Consider the following 21322-nt stretch of genomic DNA (forward strand, 5'->3'; position numbering starts at 1 on the left):
CTAATATCTGAATATCTCTCTAATATAGACACACACTGAAGAAGTTTCATCCCAATATACTTCATGCAGATGAGGAGTATCGTAGTGAACCAAAAACTACATATAAACAAGATCATCAATTATTTTTAATCCAATGAAGTGTATGCTTTGTAGAACAGAAAAGATGGATTCTCTGCCTTTTCCTGCTTCTCCCTACCTTTCTGTCAGCCTGTCTTCCTGATCCCACCTTTACCACAGCAATCTGGATTAAATACCATCTCCTCTAGGAGGTTCTGCCATTCAATCCATCAGCCTTATGCGTGCACATCCTCCTCTCAATTTCCATAGTATTTGTATCACTTCAAGGCCCTCATCACATTATCCCTGGAATGCATGTGATTTAGCTCCTCTGTCAAAGATAAGTACCTGAAGATTCAAAACACTGATTACATCAGTCTGCTCATAGAAGGCACTCAGTTTTTTGTTGACTATTGAACGAATGAATGAATGAATCTGAAAATTCAGGAATTTCAGGATGAGGTGAGTAAAGATCTGGCCTAGTCTTCTTTAAAATTCTCAAAAACTGAGGAATTAAATAATTATACTCCTTGAAAAAGAATTTCAACATTGAAACTCTTCAAAATATAGCAAAGATAAGATTAACAATGGTCGGTTAAAATATAAAATGTTTATAGTGCATATACTGATTAACATTCCATAATCACAGGGGGCCAAATCAGAGGCGTAAGAACTTCCTGAACAGTCCACTGCCTTAGAACACGTCTTGAAGTCAATCATGTAACTGGAGAACAGGTAGAGTTCTATCTTTTATAGAAAAAAAAAATAGTGCATGCTATTTCATGACCTAAATTTGTTACTTTTAGAAATTTTGACAACTTTTATTTTTTTGCTTTCAGATATTTAAATTGTTTCCTACAAAAAGTATAAACCTAGACATTATGTGCTTAGGGCAGAAAAGGGACGTACGGGGGGGGGGGGGGGGGGGAGGGGGGGATGGAGCTTGGGGGGGGATGGAGACCACAAGTGAAACAGCTGTTTCTCAAAAACTAGGCACTACTGCTGGATAACAAATAGGGAGTCTTAACTGGTTGAATCAATTCATTTCTGTCTATGCATCTATAATTCCTTCCTGGAGCTAAGTTAAAGAAGACAAAAAATGTTGGAAGGAGGGCTGCCGCCAGATTTAGCAAATAAAAATGCAGTAAGCCCAGTTAAACTTGAACTTCAAATAAACAATGCTTTTTTTTTTTTAGTAACGCATGCCTTATGAAATATTTATACTAAAAACTTATTCATTGTTAATCTGAAATTAAAATTTAAACTAGGTTAGCTGTATTTCATCTGGCAACCCTAATTGAAGCCAAAAAAAATGAAGCAGTAATCAATCCAATTTCCTCACTTTGTGGTAGAAACTGAGCCCCGATGGAAAGAAGTAACCTACCTAGACCTACACCAAAGATCAAGGAAGTAGGTCTACTCTGAAAAGAGAAAACATATTCTGCTAGGTCACCTTGGGTTCCATTCATAGTCCATTCAACCTCCAATCTTGCTCACTTCACAGAAGCACCAAGTGGACAACTTGTAAAAGTTTATGGTTTTCCTCTTTCAATATAAAACTTCAAGTTTCAGTAAATCTCTCATCAATCCCAGTCCTTGAAAACAACAATCCAAAAAAGTAAGCATTTCTCTTAAACAAAATCATCCTTATAATTTTTGGTCTACCGACCACCCCTTCATATTCTATTTATATGTTCACGCACCATATGAAACATGACCTCCTTTTCTCCTAAACTCAGTTCTCTCAAAATCCAAAATTCTCTTGCTCCAGGGTTTCAAAATTTGTAATACATTCATATCATTCCATGACTCTACGATTTTAAGTCATGTACCCTCTCAACTTTTGTATTTTTCAGAGGTAATGTCCTAATCCATTCAGTTGGGTCTAAAAAAAAAAGTCTTGGAAAAAAAAAAAAAAAAAAAAAAGCCTTCCGCTCCCATTCTACACCTGAGCAACAACGAGCAATGCGCATAAGGTCTCACTATTATAAACACACACTTACTTGCCTTGGGCCTGGAATGCAAGAAAAGATGGAAAGGGAAACGTCCATTGGAAATTTGGGGGGGCCTTTCCCAAATCTATATGAGGAATATACTAATTGTCTCTCTAACTGCATGACATACAGTCGAACAAAATCGAAGGAAAAATAATAGAAAACTCCACATAAGCCAAAGATCCATCCAGAGCCTACCAAATTAACACTCAAAACATTTCCCCAACAGTATACCAATACTTCTCAACCTGTGATCCCTGGGGGCCCTTAGAGGTGGTGCAGTGGAACAGGAAGACAGCGAAGCAGAAAAAAGGTTTCGTTTTTATCTTTTTTTTTTTTTTTTTTAACTAACTGGGCTTCCAGAAGAGGTTCAAAAAAGGGTCCGTTGCATCAAAAACGCCTGAAAAAAAAAACGCAGTAACATAAACCATTACGACTTTGTCTAGTAACTTTTCTATTAAAAACCACCCAGGTGAGTAAGAATCCAAATCACGTCAGGTGGAAAATTTAAAGACAAACAGGAACTTAGCAATTAAAAGACAAATATCTACCTAAGTGTTCCCTCTGGCAGCTTCCAAAGTATGCGGGTGTCTCGAGATCACACACGTCAGAAGTGGCAGGTCCTCACAGATCATCTAGTCCAGACATTCATTACAGATGTGGAAACTCAGGCCAGGGCGAGGGCTGAGGCTGACTTGGCCAAGGTCTCACAGCCCGCAAGGGCCAGGCCAGGCTTCAACTGGGACTCCACGCTGGCAGCCCGGGGTCCTCAGCGCCCCCCACGGATCCTGCGGCCCTCGGTTCGGCGCGGCCCGGAGAGTAGCCTCGGGAAGCCTCGAGCAGCCGGGGCGGAAGGGCCCACAGCCCGGGGTCGCTGCCACTTTTCGGCCGGCTCCGCGCCGAGGCCGCGACCCAGAGCCGTGCAGAGCTTGGGCCTCGGCGGCCGCCCCCGCCCAACCCACCTGTCGCGGACGGCACCGCCGGCAGCCACACCCCCTGCCGGGGTCCTGGGCTCGGCCGGCCTCGTCGGCGGCGGGCAGCAGCGACTGCGCGCGGCGTAAGGTACGCCCGTCCCAAGGCCGCAAGGGTTACCTCAGGTGGGCGCTGAGCTCGCGGCTGGGCCGCCCCGCCTCGCCTGAAGCATGCCGGACACCAGGACACAGCAGGGCCGCAGCTCGGCCACCACCGGGCCTGTTTACACCCCTCTGCGGGAGGACGCCGCTGGCCCGTCACGTGACACGCGCGTCACGTGTCCGCCAAGGGGCGGAGTTGTGGAGGTGTTGCCCGGCAACGACGGCGCGCTAAGGGGTGGGCGGCAGCGGCGGTGGAGCGGATCTTCTGCGCTCTTCTGGTCTCACAGCGGTGTGGGGGCAAGACCCGGCGCGTCCTCCCCAGTCCGGACGCGGAAGAGGGAAGCCCCCCCACCACTCCGGCTTCGTCCCTTGTGACCCCTGGGCTTGACCGCGTATGTTATTAGTCCGTTGAAAGGAGAAGGGAATTCAGTCCGGTATTCTGATGTTGAAATTGGAGGGAAAAATGAAAATACTACCTTAGGTAACGGTAGCAGACGAATGCCCAGAAGAGCATAGGCAATAATAGTTTTGTTTACCCTAACGAGCTCTTTGGTTTGCTTTCGCTCCTTAATCTGGAGTGAATGGCTATTCCACAGCGTATTCCACAGCGTACTCCATCCTCACCCCCATCAAACAAAGGGTGTGAGGAAGGCTTGTGGGACTTTCAACTTTTATTTTAAATTCTATTGTACTATAATTTTCATGAGGCTCAGACTTGGTATGTGTAAATACAAACATCCAAATAAGCATTTTATTCAGCATTCAACTTTGTCCACATCAGACTTTCCTGATTATAGCTTTTACTTTGTCTTTAGTAACTATTTCTACCAAGTCGTTTTCCTACATCAGACTTTACATAAATAAAGTTTCAGCCACTGGCAATTTCTCCCAGAGTATTCACTATTAATTGCCTAAGAGACTAATAATTTGTACAATTTCTTCGTAAATTCATGAGTGACTTATTCGCAAATACCTTCAAATATTTCAGAATTGTTCTGTTGTCCAGGAGTGATCTAATGCATAATTAACTCCTCCATACAATCCTGATCACTTTGCATACCTGGCTAAGAGCAAATTGACAGGGTCAGAACAGTGGGCTCAAAATATCCTCCAGGTCAGTACAAGGTCAAGTATCCTCTTCTTTAACACACCTAGAATGCAATAATACAAATAGTAGAAAATACAGTGATGAGTTTTTCTCCATACTCATCTTTTACTATGGAAAACAGGTTACAAGTCCAGTTGCCACAGCCTGCTTGACTTTTTCTGCTGCTTCTGGCAGCAAATGTTCTGTGAAGGCAGGATAGTATCTTTCAGTGGTATACCTTATGCCTAGACCATGCTGGAGAAGCAAAAAAGTTGGTTAACCTATCAATGTGAATCTGTAGGAAGTGGCAAAGACCCTTCATAGACCCAGAGGGATCTGCAGTTAGGCAGAACTCATGGAAACAATGCTAGGATGAGTCCTGGCTCAGCCATACTATCTAGGCAATTTACTTAACCTTTCTGAACCTCTTCATCTACTTAAAAGATAGTATCTACTGAATCGTTATGAAGATGAAATGAAATAATGCTGGCACCTTTCTTTAAAGTGGCCAATACATACAGTGCTCAATAAATGTTAACCATATATGACCTTTGGCAACAGGGTAGTGATAGAGGAGGTCAGAGTCCTGAGGGAATGAGAAATGACAACTTGAACTTGTTCAGGTCCTGGGTCTGGATTCTCGCCACCTGGACTGGAGTTGATCATTGTCAGCAAGGAAACCAAGCACAACCAAAAAGAAATCTTTGCACTTAGAATGGATGGCTACCAATAAGGCAACTGTTCATGGGTACCAGGTACTCACCCCAAGGGGTGTACTGGCTTTATGACAGCAGGTTAATTCCACATCCTGTTTGTGGTGATGGGGATTCCTGGTATATACTACTGGGCTCTCTACTGCTCCAGCCCACATGGGGAAGGAAATTGCCTACCCTCTCTGAGAGTATGTGGGAAAGAACGAAGTCCTCACCAAATGGCTGAACATATCTAACCATTTCTAGTTTTTCAGTTAGGGTCTCCTGGCAAACAAAATACATTGGTAAGTAGGATAAGATATACTTTAATTATATACGACTCTGTAACAGCATATCATGCAACACAGTGGGTGTACTAGTGTTCTCACTAGAATGATGAATGTAAGGAATAACAGGGGATTTGCAAACATAGAAAGAGGTGAATAATAACCTGCTAAGGTGTTACAGAGCTATGATGTGGTAGAGCCAGTCTTGAATTCTGTTTCCTGATTCCAAGTGTAAATGCCTTTCCTTTTTATTAATAACCATAACAATGTGGTTTCACTATATCTGTTTATTCTTTGATTTTGGCCTTCCTATGCTATGCTAAATGACAATTTTGCTTCACATAGTGTTTGGTATATTCCAAAGTAGGACCAATGAGATATTCAGATTGATTAGATGTATACTAAGAGAACAGAGTGAAGGAACTCCAAGGTTTTTGGCCTGTGCAACCAAAAAAAATGGAACTGTCATTTACTTAGATGGAGAAAGGTGTGAAAATAAAGGGAAACCTCACTAAAATGGAGTTGGGAGACCAGAAGGGGGAGCTCTTGTGCCATACGACTCCTCATCAATTACTGGAAGAATAATCAATTACCCCAATAGAAGAAGGGATAACAAGAGAATCATCAGTTACAGGTCCCAGTAGGAAAAGATGAACAGTGCATCTCCTATGAGAAATTGACTAAGCCAGAAATTCAGCCAATGAGAAACCCTTGTCACCCTGAATTCTTTTTCTCCAAAGGATTTTTGTTCAAAACAACCCCTCCTAGCTTCCTCCTTCATCTCCATAAAATAATGTTCCTCTCCTTCGCTAGACTACCCTAAGATTTCTGCTGTATCTTGTTTGTCCTGAATTTCAATTATCTGCTATTCCCAAATAAATTGATTTTTGCTGGTAAAATAACTGGTTTTTATTTTTAAAATCAACAAAGGATATGTGCAGACTTGGGAGGGGGGGATCAAGAATTTTATTTTGGACATGCTAAATTTGGCATGCCCATTAGCCATCCAAATAGAGATGTACAGGGGCGCCTGGGTGGCGCAGTCGGTTAAGCGTCCGACTTCAGCCAGGTCACGATCTCGCGGTCCGTGAGTTCGAGCCCCGCGTCAGGCTCTGGGCTGATGGCTCAGAGCCTGGAGCCTGTTTCCGATTCTGTGTCTCCCTCTCTCTCTGCCCCTCCTCCGTTCATGCTCTGTCTCTCTCTGTCCCAAAAATAAATAAACGTTGAAAAAAAAGAAAAATTAAAAAAAAAAAACAACAAATAGAGATGTACAGTTAGAAAATGCATAGAAGACACTGAAATTCTGGGGAGACATACAGAGACATAAATTGATTGGTCAGTGGTATTTAAAGCCACAAAATTAAATGAGATCACACAGAGCAGTAACTTTATACCTTCTGACCTCAACCCAGGATACAGAATAGTTCCCATACTGACCAAATACATGTAGATAACTTAAAAAGTTTTAAGAAGCAAATTCACCTCCCAATGTATAATTCGCTATTTCTTTTCCACTTTATTCTGTTCCACTTTTTAAAAACTTCTCCCAACTCAATTTACTTTTTAACCAAGTAACAGTGTGGCCTTACAGTTTGAAAATCACTGAAAGTTGCTGACCTAGGACATTGATTGCATAACTGGAGGAAAAAGAAAAGATCCAAAGGCTGCTTGTGTAGCACTTCAGAGAAGGGAAGAGTAAGCAAAGGAAACATAGTAGGAGCAGCCAGAGATAAAAGGAGAAACAAAACAGAGGAGTCCTAAAGTCTAAGCGAAGACAATTTTTTAGGGAGAAGGAAGTGCCTCAGCATGTCATTTCCTTTGCTGCTGAGAAGTTGAGTAAAATGAGAACTGACCTTTGGATTTGCCAGTGGAGAGATCTTTGAGAGCCTGAGAACGGAGCAATTAAGATAAAGTGGTTGGGATACAAGCCTTATTGCAGAGATAGTAACTGGTGACAGCAAGCAGATTTCTTTTTGCTGTAAAGACAAGCAGGGGAATGAGACATCAGCAAGCAAGAGATGTGGGGGTTAAAGTTTTGTTTAAATATTTATATGCTAATAGAAATGGTCCAGTGATGAGAAAATATCAATGCAGGAGACAGTGACCACTGTAGGAAGGAAGTCCTCGAGTTGGCTGGTGGGGTCATCCATAGACAGGTGAGCAAGGGAAATGGAAAGGCACAGTACATTTGCTGTTAGATGCATATAGAATTTATTTTCCAATTGTTGCTAGTTTAATAAAACAAGAAGCTGAGAGTGAGGACAGGGAGAGGAGTGCTGGTGGTTTGAGAGAAGGGGTAAAAACCATCCAGGAGAGGGGCGCCTGGGTGGCGCAGTCGGTTAAGCGTCCGACTTCAGCCAGGTCACGATCTCGCGGTCCGTGAGTTCGAGCCCCGCGTCGGGCTCTGGGCTGATGGCTCAGAGCCTGGAGCCTGTTTCCGATTCTGTGTCTCCCTCTCTCTCTGCCCCTCCCCCGTTCATGCTCTGTTTCTCTCTGTCCCAAAAATAAATAAACGTTGAAAAAAAAAAAAAAAACATCCAGGAGAGTGCTGTATCCCAGCATCAGCCCAAGCTCCAGCCCCATGATTTCCCACATGGATGATCACTGTCTCCTGACTTCCATCTTTGGAAGACTTCCATCCAGTCTTTTCTCTACACAATCGTGAGAGTGAGAGAGTCCAATTACGTAACCCCCCCCCCCCAGTATTTTCCTAATTCAGAATAAAATCCAAAGTGCGTGCCTATCACATCCTCCATGATGTAGCCCCTTATTTCCTGTTGTCCCTCTCACTTGCTTTGCTCCAGCTGCCTAGCTTCCTTGCTATTTCTTGGTTTCCTCAGATACGGAACACTTTCTCCCATTTCCTCACTTCCTTTGTGACTTTACTTAAGTGTAACTTTCTCACAGTGGATGTACAGAGGGTGCTTTTAGGCAACCAGCTTGAGCAATGGAAACCTGAGTAAGCCGAATACAAACAGGCCCATTAGGTGACCCACCTCAAAATATCCATAAGCCCTAGCTGACCAATGGGTTACTTACACCAGGACACATGTACCAAAAAAGGAAAATTCCATACATTTCGATACCTCCTCGCCTTCCCCTTAACAGCCCCCCAGCACTGCCTTGTGGCAGTCTCTCTCTTACTGTCCTGCCCACCTCCCTTGCCATGTATTCAAAAAACTTCTATCTCCGTCGTTCTGCCTCTACTCAATAGGGTCATCCCACAGGATGTTTCTGACTACCCTTTCTAAAAACAACAGTCCTATCTATGTCACCCTATTGTGCTTGGTTTTTGTTCTTAGCACTTATTACCATCTGTGGCAGAGCCTTTACAGCTCATTAAATATCCATTCCCCACCACCATAACTCTGGCAAATGGGTAACGCCATAAGACTAATTCTAACCAATGGGCTAGGGGCAGAATATAATACACTTCTAGATAAAATCATTTAAAAGTCAACGTGAAACCTCTAGCTTCCCCCCCCCCCCGCCCCCCCAGCTGCAGCAATCTTAGAGAATCAGCCTGAATCTCCTCATCAGCTACCCTGGGAAGTTGCCTGACTCACAATTTTGCGTGGGTGAGGAATAAACTTTGTTGTGTTAAACCACAGAACTTTGGGGGTTAATTTGTTATCACAGCAATATATAGAATCTATTCTGGTCTGGATCAAGTTTCCATAAAATTTATACGTTGAACTCCTAACCCCCAGTACCTCATATTGGGACTGTACTGGAGACAGTGTTAGAATAGGCAGTTAGGTTCTAACAGGATACCTGGAGGCCAGCAACAGGAAGTCCTGACCAGCTATCAGGGAAAGTCAGAGGCCTGTCCTGGCAGCACGCCACAAGAAACCAGATCAAACCAGACAGACCCAAGATGGAGGATGCTGTGACAGGAAACCCATGACCAAATTAGAAAAAGTGAGAAACTCTGCTTCTCACCCAAAGTAACAACAATTCCGCCCCCTAGTTAAGAACTGTCAATAAAACAGAAACCCAACCCTCAGAGCACATAGCTCTCTACCTCGCCGGCTCTCATATCTCATCATACAGTTTCCGCTTTAACAAACTTTCCTGCTTCCATTACTCATCTGCTGTGCTGTGTGCCCGCAAGATAAGGTCATTAGGGTGGTCCTGATCCAGTAAGATTGGTGTCCACATAAGAAGAGACTAGAACACAGCTGTGCATAGAGGGAAGACCATGTGATGTCACAGGGAGAAGGTGGCTGGCTATCTGCAAACCAAAGACATTCTCAGAAGAAACCGACCCTGCCAACTCCTGGATCTCTGACTTCTAGCCTCCAGAATTCTGAGAAAATTGTGTAAGCCACCCAGTCTGTGGTACTTTGTTATGGTAGCACTAGTAAATGAATACAGCATCCTAACATACTGATACTCCATCTGGAATATTCTTATATTTATTTTTCCCCTAGAATGTAAGCATGCAATAAAAGCAGGGATGTTTAGTGGAGCACTGCATCTATAGCACTTAACAATTGTGCCTGACACCTAACAGATGCTCCAATGGACTTGCCATCTTGTGCAATTCAAAGTCAAAATGATACCGTGGCAGGTTCCATGAAGGAAAAGTATATGGTAGGATGAGGAAGGGTACTAGACAAGAATACATGAGGGAAGGCTTTCTTCCAAAAGTAGTGATGGAGTCAGCATCTAAAAAACCAGTAGTTATTAAGGAGAAACTGGCTGAGAAAACAAAAAGAAAGTCATTGTGGGCAAATTCCAGAAAGTTGGGAGAAAGAGTGCAATTTGAGGCTGGAGAAATTGATGGGGGCCAGATCACAGGGGCCTTACTAGGAAGAATGATTAAGAATTTGGGTCATTTTAATCTAAGAAACCACCCTGAGGAACCTTGATCTGGGACTTCCAGCCTCTAGAAACTGTGAGAAAATTAATTTCTGTTGTTAAAGCCACCCAGTCTAGCATACTTTGGTAGGGCAGTCTCAGCAGACTAGCATACTAATAAAAATTGGGAGTATGGAGGTAATGTCTAGTTCATTCAGCTTTGCATGGAGAAAGAAACCCTGTCGAGCACCCTAAATTAGCTTTCTAGAACCACTTCAGATCCCACTGGGGTTGGGCTAGAGTTGCAAAGTCTATCTGGGTTGCCTGCCAGCTGTTTACCAGGGTTCAGGATCAGATTCAACTAAGCTTCCATGAAGCAAGTGAACTCCCAAAAGCTTGAACAGTGTATTGGTTACATCTGGGGAGCAGGGCCCTTATACCTTAAATGAATACCTTTATTCTTAGAGTCACTTTTTCCAAGTAGAATAAATTATTGATTTATTTAATAGTTTTATTTTAAAAAGTCTTTGGGCACCTGGGTAGCTCAGTTGGTTGAGTGTCCAACTTCGGCTCGGGTCATGATCTCACTGCTCATGAGTTCAAGCCCCGGGTCGGGCTCTGTGCTGATAGCTCAGAGCCTGGAGCCTGCTTCAGATTCTCTGTCTGCCTTGCTCTCTACCCCTCCTCTGCTCGTGCTCTCTCTTTCTCTCAAAGATAAACATAAAAAAACATTTAAGTCTTTATAAAAGAAAAAAGTATTGTACATAATCAAATAATCAAACTCATAATGAAACTGAATATTTATTTGAATTTCTCCTGGTAATAGCACTCAACATATAAGAAAAACAAACCAAAATGTGAGATTTTGTTTTAAATATAGCCATTTTTCAAAAAGTGAAAAGGTGGATTCTATATTTAATAGCAACAAGTGAGACGCCTTCTATTGTAAAACTGCCATTCAAAAAAGTATATTTTAAGAAATATATAGTATGTTTAACATGATGTGTTTTATGAATGGATACATATCTGAATGCCAATCTGAATATGGAAGAAATATGTGTGTTAAAACTACACTGGGAAATGAAATGTTCTTTTTTATAAAAAGTAGTTTGAAATAAAAGGAACTTGTTAGTAAATTCAATAAATTTTCACATGGGATTAAAAAAAAAAAATCACCACCACCCACCCACCCCCCTCAAAAAAGTGGTGGATTTGAGTAGAGCCATTACATGACGGCACATTTCTGTACACCGTGGAAGCTGGTTTACATAGTCAGTGATAACTTCCTAAAGTGCATCTTTTGAAGACTTGTCTAGTAAAATTGCAATGTCAAATATAAAATACTTAACACAAGACATGCAGTAACAAAGTTAAATCATTATAGTTTAAAGTTTTTAAAACTAGTTTTAAAACATTTGATTGACCAAAGAATAAAGATGTCAAATATAGTAGCATTCTTTCTCCAACAGTGAGCACCGTATGCTTTTTTCATTTGGCAAATCTTTTGGAGTCGAACAGATATAATGCAGTCTGAACAGTATTTCTTCTGTCACTGTAATACAATTCCCAGGCGCAGAGCAAGAGCTAGATTTTTGGAAGTTTGGGTGCGTTAACCACAGGATTTGCCTCCTGTAAGTATCTCCTCCCTGCACTCTTGTAATCATAGGTGCAGCCGTGAGTTTCTGCATAACGATGAGATGCACAGAAGTTGTTTCCACATCTAAAGCACAAAAAAGTTCATGTGAATAGTCACATTTTAGAGAGGCTCATCTCCTTGGGAGATGACAGCTTGACTTCCAGTATCCAACAGGAGCCCTGTGGTTCTCTTTTGCAATTTTCAGCACTGACATTTTCCTTGCACTCATAAACCAGCACAAGTGCCCCCCAAAGAGAATTAACTGTCCATGAATATGAGAGTTTAAAATAAAGGATCTATTATGAAATGAAACAGGATATAGATTTTTATGAAATGGTAAAATTGCAAAAGCTGATAGATATGTCTACCATTTCTCTTGTATCTAGTAAACCTGGGAGAACTGAATTTCTAAGAAATTCGGTCTCAAAAGAAAATTACGTAAAACCTAACTATGTCATAAAAGGATTTTTACAATGTTTCTCGCAACAAGATGAACTGTTTCTATCTAAACAGAATGCACTCTAAAAAGCAGCAGTTGTTTTTAATGCCTGGACTCAAACTAAGGGCAGACACCATCCCCAGAGTGATTGATTGATATTAATCAATGCTAATGAAAGAAATAATTATGAGAAAATTCATTACTTTTTGTGAATAGATTATTCCTCTGTTTTGAAATAAAACTGTACCATATAATCATTAAAATTAATAGTACATTTACTTTAAATTCAGTCCTTTTTTTGTTCAATTTAAAAAAGAACCTTGGAGGAAGGATTCTTCCAAGTTGCATTCAAACAAAAACCACGCATATCTATCATAAGTACACTCTGCCACTGGTTTAAATCTCCCAACTTGGAGGGCAGGAGAGGATCTCATGATTTATAAACTCATGAGCTGTCTACTTCGTCCTTACTTCAGCCACTTAGGAGCTCAAATAAGGGCTACCATCTGAACATCATCTTAATGATGTTACGAATAGCCAATTTAAAGAAGGTTTTATATTGTATCCCCAGGCTGGGTCACCACAAAAAAAGCATCTCAGCTTTTCCAGTCAGCCAACCTGCCTGCACTCGTAGCTAGTAGCCAGTCCAGTTTTCTTTCCACAGAGAAAACAATGCTTTGCTGCTTTCTTCTTTGTTTGAATTGGGGCTTTCACGGGTGGGAGGTGATGAGTACATTCTCCTGATTAATGAAAGGACACCTTGATTACTACAGGCAGAAAATGTTAAATGTGAAATAGTATTAAGCAAAACACAAAACACAACCCCATCACAACAAATTTCTTGGCCATAAAAAATTAATTTGTGCTATATTTATATCCAAAATTATCTACAAAATCTACAAGTAAGGATATAGTAGAACTGTTATATTTTTAAAGATGAGGTGGGTTTCTACTGACTGAGACTTACATTTTTAGGGCTTCTGTACACACCAGTATTTTTCTGATTATTTGTAAGGGCAATCAGTAATTGTAAAGTACACCAAACCTTGACAGAGAATTAAGAAAAAGTCTGGTTCAAAATCATTCTTATGAGGCCTCTGAGAAACCATGTATATGTAATACAAACACCCTATTCTTTTACGCCAAGAAGGAGCACCAGAGTATCAAGAAACTGGTCTTTTAGTCCTGATTACATCATTGAAATTACAGTTGTCAAACCACAGGCAAGTTATTTATTCTTTCAAAACTTCAATTTGTTCATTAAAAAAAATTTTTTTAACATTTATTCATTTTTGAGAGACAGAGAGAGACAGAGCACAAGTGGGGAAGAGCAGAGAGACAGGGAGACACAGGATCCGAAGCAGGCTCCAGGCTCTAGAGTTGTCAGCGCAGAGCCCGACGCGGGACTCAAACCCACAAACCATGAGACCATGACCTGAGATGAAATCGGATGCTTAACCAACTGAGCTACCTAGGAACCCCCATTTTTAAGATAAGATAACGTGGTTTTCTCCCTTGTGTTTCTAAGTGTTTTAAGGTCAATTCAGTTCTCACATGTAAAAAGCATCCTGAAAATTTTAAATGTTGTAATTATATAAAATACCATATTATCAATAGTGACTAACATGGTGCACTGCTCAATTTCACAGTACTACCTTTCCAAAAAATAGTTACTGAATTTTATGTTTTGTAATGATTTTATGTTTAAAAAACAGCATATCTGTTATTACATAAGAATAATTAATTTCTTTAACTACTAGGTGAAATTCTCTTACAACTGAGCAAAATTCCAACAAACCTGACTCAAGCAGAGAGGCTCAAAGTCACCATCCACAGTTGTTATAATAACAGTACCAGCACATGGTGCTTGGTGGCACTAAAAGGCCAAGAAGCAAAAGGCAAACAAAGAAAACAGAACAAGGGGAAGGAATGAGAAGAAAAATGCTGGGTCTAGGTGGTACTGGTGCCTATTCTCCACTATTTAAAAAAGGTTTGAGAGACCTCGGCTTAATGTTTATATGGCAGCTAAAAGTCTTTGAAGATCCTTCAAGGGTTCAAAAAATTGGAATTACAATGAATTGGTGCTATGCCTTTTGCCACCCAGAAAGGATGCTGGATATACAAACCCAGTAACTAAGTCAGCTTTATTACCAGTCTGAAATACCTTCCCATTTCCTAGATCTTGCCCCAAATTGGAAACTAACTGAATGACTCCTAATGGTAGAAACAAAATTGAAAACAACTAAGTGAATGATTCCCAGTGGTGCCCTGGCACCAACTCAATTAGCACTTTCTTCTTCAAGTGCACTTAAGAGTTATCAAGACAAAGGTGATGGGGTACTTTCCACTTCTTAAAAAACGAAAATAAGCATTTCCACAGGTCACAGAGGAAAGGCATATAATACCAGATATCTTCTGGAAGCTCATCTGATTGTAATTATCTTCGAAATTCAGGTTTAGGATATTCTTCCTCAATGGAATAATCTAATGATAATTATTTAATTAGTTCAGTGTAGTCATATTTTCCTTTTTTCTTTCCTTGGGACTGCTTAACTCAATGTTTCCCAAACTTTTTTCATTCAAGAACTCTTTTTGAATGTGCAGAAACACAAGACACAGTACGAGTTGGCACAGACACACAACTGCAGTCTTCTCCTACAAGAATAGTTTCTATACGTGCTTCTACCTACCGGAGAAAACCATTTATTAGTTACCTACTCCAAGTCAGGACCCATCACTAATATATAGGTTTGCTACTATTATTCAGACTGGCATTCAGGGTTTGGATGTCCAATATGATACCTTTCCAACTTTCCAGAGTTGTTTTCTGTCACTTACCACATCATACCCACTCTGAATGAAGCACTAGACCCATTCACAGGTGCAATTGCTTCTAAAAATGCTAAATGGGTGATGTGCATTAAGGAGGGCACTTGTTGGGATGAGGACTGGGTGTTATACGTAAGTTTGAATCACTGGGTTCTACTCCAGAAACCAATACTACACTATTAACTAACTTGAACTCAAATAAATAAATTTAAAAATAAATAAAATAAAATAAAATGCTCTATTCAACCTCTATTTCATTTCCAGGTGCAATCATATGTCTAAAATCGTATGTCTAAAATTTGGTAATCATATGTCTAAAAATGATAACTGGAACTATGAGGATGGGTAAGATTTCCAAGGGAGACCCTATAGTAAAAAGCAAAGAAAACCAGTGGAAGAATTTAACAAATTAATTAAATAAAATGTATACCAAAACTCTCATGGACTCTTCAAGGACATTCAGAATGATACAGTTATTACTGAAAGGAAATGGCAGCAAGTTACATGGCCCTTGTTTGGGTAATCATTACTGCAGGCAGTAGTTGATGGCTTGACTTAAATGAAATTAACCAAAAGAATGTATACCTGGGGACAAGCAGAGGGCTGGTAAAACAAGCAAAGAAAAAGAAAATCAGGTTTAACAAAATGAAACAAAAACAAAACTCTACAGCAATATGATAGCCCAGAATAGAAGAAGAAGAAGAAGAAGAAGAAGAAGAAGAAGAAGAAGAAGAAGAAGAAGAAAGAAAGAAAGAAAGAAAGAAATGAAACAGAGAGAAACAAAGGAAAAGAAACTATTTCAAGAAGGAGGCCCACAAGAATCAAACAAGGTGAGGATACAGAAGCATCCACTGGATTGAAATTGTGGATCTTTGGTGACCACAGCATCAACTATTTCAGAGGAAGAGTGAGAAGAGAAATGAAAAAGCACAGAAGCTCAAATTAGAGTTAAAAGTAGATAAATTATAGTGTGTGGTATTGGCATAAAGACAGGCAATAAAGAACCCAGAAATAAACCCTCACATATAGGATGAAATGATTTTTGACAAGGATACCCAAGACAATGGGGAAAGTCTTTTTAACGAATGGCACTGGGAAAACTGGATATACACATAACGAATAGCACTGGGAAAACTGGATATATACATGAAAAAGAATAAAGTTGGACCCTTATATTACACCATATATACAAAAATATATACATTAAAAAATTAATTCAAAATGTATCAAAGACCTACCTGGAAGACATACATAAAACTCTTAGAGTAAAATATAGGAGGAAAACTTCATGAAATTGGACTTGGCAATGATTTATTGGACACAATACCATAGGCACAGGCAAGAAAGGAAAACACCAACAACATGGACTGCATGAAAATTAAAAACTATTGTGCATCAAAAGACACTATCAGTAGAATAAAAAAGGGAGAAATATTTAGAAGAAAATATTTGCCAATCACATATCTGATAAAGAGACCAGTATCCAGAATGAGAACACCTAAAACTCAGCAACAAAACCCAACTTAAAAATGGGCAACATATTTGAACAGACATTTCTCCGAAGAAGATGTACAAATGGCTAAGCACATAAAAATATACTCAACATCACTAATCATCAGGGAAATGCAAACCAAAACCACAGTGAGATACTACCTCATACCTATTGGGATGTCAATTATCAAAAACAAACAAACAAACAAGCAAAACAGAAGATAACAAGTGTTGGTAAGAATATGGAGAAACTGGAAACCTAATACACTGTTGGTGGTAATGTAAAATAGTGCAGCCACTATGGAAAACTGTATGGCAGTTACTCAAAAAATTAAAAATTGAATAAACATGTGAGCCAGCAATTCCACTTCTGAGTATATACTCGAAAAAATTAAAAGCAGGGTCTCAAAGAGATATTGGGACACCCATGTTCATAACAGCAGTATTCACAAGAGCTGAAATGTGGAAGCAACACAAGTCTCCATCCACAGATACATGGATAAGCAAAATGCTGTATATACATACAATGAAATATTATTCAGTCTTAAAAAGTATGGAAACTCTGACACATGCTACAATATGGATGCACCTTGGGGACACAATGCTAAGTGAAGTAAGGTACACACAAAAAAACAAATGCTGTATGATTCTACTTATATGAGGTACTTCAAGGAATTAGAATTAGACAGAAAATAGAATCATGGCTGCTAGAGGCTGGGGTGAGTGGGCGGGGGGATGAGGACTTAGTGATTAATGGGTACAAGTTTTCAAGATAAAAAGAATTCTGGAGATGGATGGTGGTGATGGTTGCCCAACAATGTGAATGTTTTATATAATGGCATTGAGTTATACACTTAAAAATGGTTAAGACGGTAAATTTTATGTTATGTATATTTTACCACAATTAAAAAATTGAAAAAACATGGATATAATAACACTTTAAAATTGAAAAAACATGGATATATTAAGACTTTAAAACTCTGGGCCTTATGTAGAAGTGAAAAATAAACCCTAAGTACTCTTTAAAGGCATAAAACTCATGTGACAACCATAATATGTATTACATTCGTTGTGACATCAGTTTTATATACTTTCATATAAAGTATCCTTTAGAACCCTGAGGCTAGAAAGGTGGTACATCTTTGGTAATGAGCTCCCACCCCTAGTCTGAGTCTAAAATCTCAAAAGATGATGATCATAATGGGTTCCTTGGAGATCAGGACTGGCCAGTGCACCTTTAAGGTGTTATTGGCAGAAAGGAGTGCCAATGTTGTAGCTACTTCTGCTACTGTGCTTTGGAAAGGGCTGATTCAAGGACCGTCTTTTTCTTTTATCCAGAAATAATCAGTTCATCAAAAGGAGCTCTTCCTACTCTCCTTCATATTGGATTATGATGTCAAGAAACACCTCTCTAGGATACTTTTTTGAAACCCAACCAGCAGCCCATCATGGCTCTAGAGTGGCCAGTGACAGAGGGTTGTGGAATTACACATTTATTCTTCATCCTTCCTGTCTTTTCACTTAGACTATATCTTTCCCCAGGCAACAGAGACCTCAATTTCAATTTTTGTTTTATTCTTCAAGTATGTTCTACAGTCAGTTCTAATAGCCATTTTCCTCAGTGGAACAAAGTTTAGGGAGAGTTTACTCCATACATACCACAAAGAACCTTCCTCTTATTTCTCTCTGAAAAAAACAGTATGAATAATGAAGTGATTGTTAGGCTTATATTTTCACAATTATCTGTAGCTTACCTACTCTTTTCCCTGCTGCTGTGTTATTTCCATTCATTCCAATGCCACGGGCAGACTATAATCAAAACACAAAACATCTACAGAGGTAAGTTAATGGAGAACAGAAGAAAAGATCACTAAACATGAAATACTTGTATTTTATTATGGAAATGCTGTTGGGCTTTCATTTAATTAAATTAATTTGGCATCTGATTCTCACATGCAGCAATACTGTATGTATTTTTCTTTAAGAGAAGAAAATTTGATGGTGTAAATAAAAGTTCTTGTATGGAAACAATTAAAAATATTTAGCGTTAGGGGCACCTGGGTGGCTCAGTCAGTTAACTGTCCAACTTCGGCTCAGGTTATGATCTCACAGTTTGTGAGTCCAAGCCCCACGTCGGGCTCTGTGCTGACAGCTCAGAGCGTGAAGCCTGTTTTAGATTCTGTGTCTCTCTCCCTCTGCCTCTCCCCCACTTATGCTTAGTCTCTCTCTCTCTCTCTCTCTCAAAATAAATAAACATTAAAAATTTTAAAAAATATTTAGTGTTAAAAATAGCTGATAAATTGTTGCACAAAATTATTTTTCAAATTACAATTCTCAATTTAGGGCCAACATCTTATTTAAAATTCAACTATCAAAAAGATTTTCTACCAACTAGATTAACATTTTAAGAGAAACTTATAAAAAGAATTCAACCTTCGGTCTCCTCCCTTAAGTAAACAAAAAACAAACATGTAATATGATGAATAACTACAAGGTTAACTAGTAGAACATATTGTAAACAAATACTTACTAGAAAAAAATCTGTAGGTTCTAACAGGGGAGAATTTTTCCTAAAGCTTTCTTCCTGAGAATGCTGGAGACTTGTAGACAGCCCCATTCCAGAGGTCCGAATCCTGCCTGCCCCACGCATGCTCTGTAAGCTATCTCTGCTTGCACTCCGGGCCAGCGAAGCAAGAAAACCTATATTATTTACACAACCAACAGGCTCTTTGGAAGCCTTGTTTGCCATTTCTGTGATATCCCGCGCCTCAACTTTAGAAATAATATCAGCTCTTTTCCCAGGTGAATCAACTTTAACAGCACGAAAGCGAGTAGTCCTAGAGAAAGAAGAATCAGTTATATTTCGAACATCTAGCGACCGAAGCACATTTTGTGAAGCAGAAGACTGGAGGTTCCCAGACTCAAAACATTTGGACTGTCTCTGTGGTTTCACCAGAGAATTATGGAGTGACATTGGTGTAGAACAGCGAAGAGGTGACAAGAGTCTATTCTTGTGAGGACTTAATTCATGGTGGTCGAGAACTGTAGTTTCTACTGATTCACTGCTCAATATTCTTGCAACATGTTTAAGATGCTGTTCTGCAGCTTTCAACCCTTTATCATCATTACAGAGTAAGAACTCTGGATTTACCTTCTGTGTACCTTCTAAGCCAATGCTCTGTTCATCGGTGTTTCCTTCCGTAAATAAAGCAAATGAACCCACTTCAGGTGGAAGTGATTCTTCAGTTACACATTCTTCTGAAGTTGGAAATAAGGTAGTGTCATCCTCTTTATTGGATGACAAATTTCCTGAAAAGTGTTTCGTCCGCCGAGGCAGGAATGATCCAAGATGGAGAACAGAATCAGCAAGCTCCTTGTCATTTTCCAACTCGGTATGGGGTATCTGAGGTGGTAGTTTGATGCTACCATTGGAATGAGACAGTGCGTTCATCTCCCAGTTATCCTCTTCCTTAAGAAAATCGCTAGCAATAGATGATATGGGTCTATCAGTGGGAGGCACAGTTGCCAAACTTGAAACGGCATTGCTGGAAGTTTCAGGTAGACATGCATTCCCAGCAGAAGGTAAACAAGACTGCCCAATGTGGGGGAGAACCCTTAACAATCTGTGGCGAGCAGCTGCCGTGGAACTACCAGAAGGTCGAGGAGCTATAGGTGGACGAGGTTTTACCTTGACAGCTTTCTTAGGCTAAAAAAAAGAGTGAATATATAATTCCTTACAGTCATTTTTGTCTACCCATTAACAAAAATTAATGAAGGAGGAAAATGTTATTTACTGCAGCACTGGCATTTTGATTACCTCAATCTAAAACATCTTAAAAGATTAAAATCTGAAGTTTAAAACTGAGATGAATTTTGCTCTCTTCCTCCACGGAGTATAATTTTCTGAAAATATTAAAAATAATTTTATTTATCTTCCTCACTACTGATTATTTTCCAGAGTTTTGCTGAGAAGAAAATTCACTGAGTATACTAGATATGATATTACTCACCTATTTTAGGCCCCCAACAATTTTTCCTAGTAAGATGAGTAAGTGTCAGCTACATAGGTACTACAGAAAAGAGTTAACAGGCTTACACTGCTATCCTTGAAAAGGCCTGCCTTCCAGGATGACCCTTGGCTAGCTTCTGGGAACTTGTATTTCAAGAGGGTTCCCACCACCCTAACAGAAAAGGTGCCTAACTTGTTTGTGCAAGCACTATGGTTTATGCTAAACACTGGCTTTCCTTCTGGGTGTCTGGCCTTTTGGTACATGCTAGACAGAGGGTGCCTACATGAACTGCCCCAAATAAAACCCCTGGGCACAGACTCTCTAATAACCTTCCCTGGCAGACAATAATATTCCATATGTACTGACACAGCTCATTGACAGAGGGATAAAGCATGTCCTATGAGACTCCACTGGGAACGGGATTCTGGGAAGCTTGTGCTTGATTTTCTCTGGACTTGAGCCATACGCCTTTCCCCTTTGATGATTTTACTTTGTACCCTCTTGCCGTAATAAATCTTATCCATGAATCCAACTATATGCTGGTCCTGTGAGTCTTCCTACCAAATCATCAAACTGTAGAGTGGTCTAGGGGTCCTCAATATAGTAAGTTTTAATAAAAGTATCACAACAATTTATGATGTTATGGATAAACTTAAAAATGGAAGGATAAAGAAGCAACCTAAATGCCCATCAATAGATAAATGGATAAAGAAGATGTGCGATGTATGTATAATGGAATATTACTCGGGCATAAAAAGAATGAAATTTTGTCATTTGTGACAATACACAGACTTTGAGGTGTCATGCTAAGTAAACTAAGTCAGAAAAAGTGAAATACAACATGATTTACTTACATGTGGAATTTAAAAAATAAAACTAACAGAAAAAGCAGAAACAGATCCATAAATTTAGAGACCAAACTGG

The 21322-nt window shown here is 39.8% G+C and overlaps 2 protein-coding genes across 11 annotated transcripts in view; both read right to left on the minus strand.

The window, feature by feature from the left end:
* Nucleotides 1-3267, minus strand: part of MARCHF8 (membrane associated ring-CH-type finger 8) — a 135816-nt gene extending 132549 nt beyond the window's left edge. For 5 of the 7 annotated variants that reach the window (XM_030334926.1, XM_030334923.1, XM_030334925.1 and 2 more), the window contains exon 1: nt 2603-3137. The gene's annotated coding sequence lies outside the window, so the exon portion shown is untranslated. The other 2 variants (XM_030334921.1, XM_030334927.1) reach the window with 2 other exon arrangements.
* Nucleotides 3268-10832: 7565 nt separating this feature from the next.
* Nucleotides 10833-21322, minus strand: part of ZFAND4 (zinc finger AN1-type containing 4) — an 87744-nt gene continuing 77254 nt past the window's right edge. For 2 of the 4 annotated variants that reach the window (XM_030334915.1, XM_030334916.1), the window contains exons 7-10: nt 18919-20094; nt 18143-18197; nt 12691-12808; nt 10833-11713 (exon numbers count right to left, since the gene is read on the minus strand). In XM_030334915.1, the coding sequence (XP_030190775.1) occupies nt 11578-11713; nt 12691-12808; nt 18143-18197; nt 18919-20094 (1485 nt within the window). In that variant the 3' untranslated portion in view covers nt 10833-11577. Of the gene's footprint in view, nt 11714-12686; nt 12809-18142; nt 18198-18918; nt 20095-21322 lie in introns of those variants that run through there. The other 2 variants (XM_030334917.1, XM_030334918.1) reach the window with 2 other exon arrangements.

This window comes from Lynx canadensis, chromosome D2 (assembly GCF_007474595.2).
Source record: "Lynx canadensis isolate LIC74 chromosome D2, mLynCan4.pri.v2, whole genome shotgun sequence".
NCBI classification, from domain to species: Eukaryota; Metazoa; Chordata; class Mammalia; order Carnivora; family Felidae; genus Lynx; species Lynx canadensis.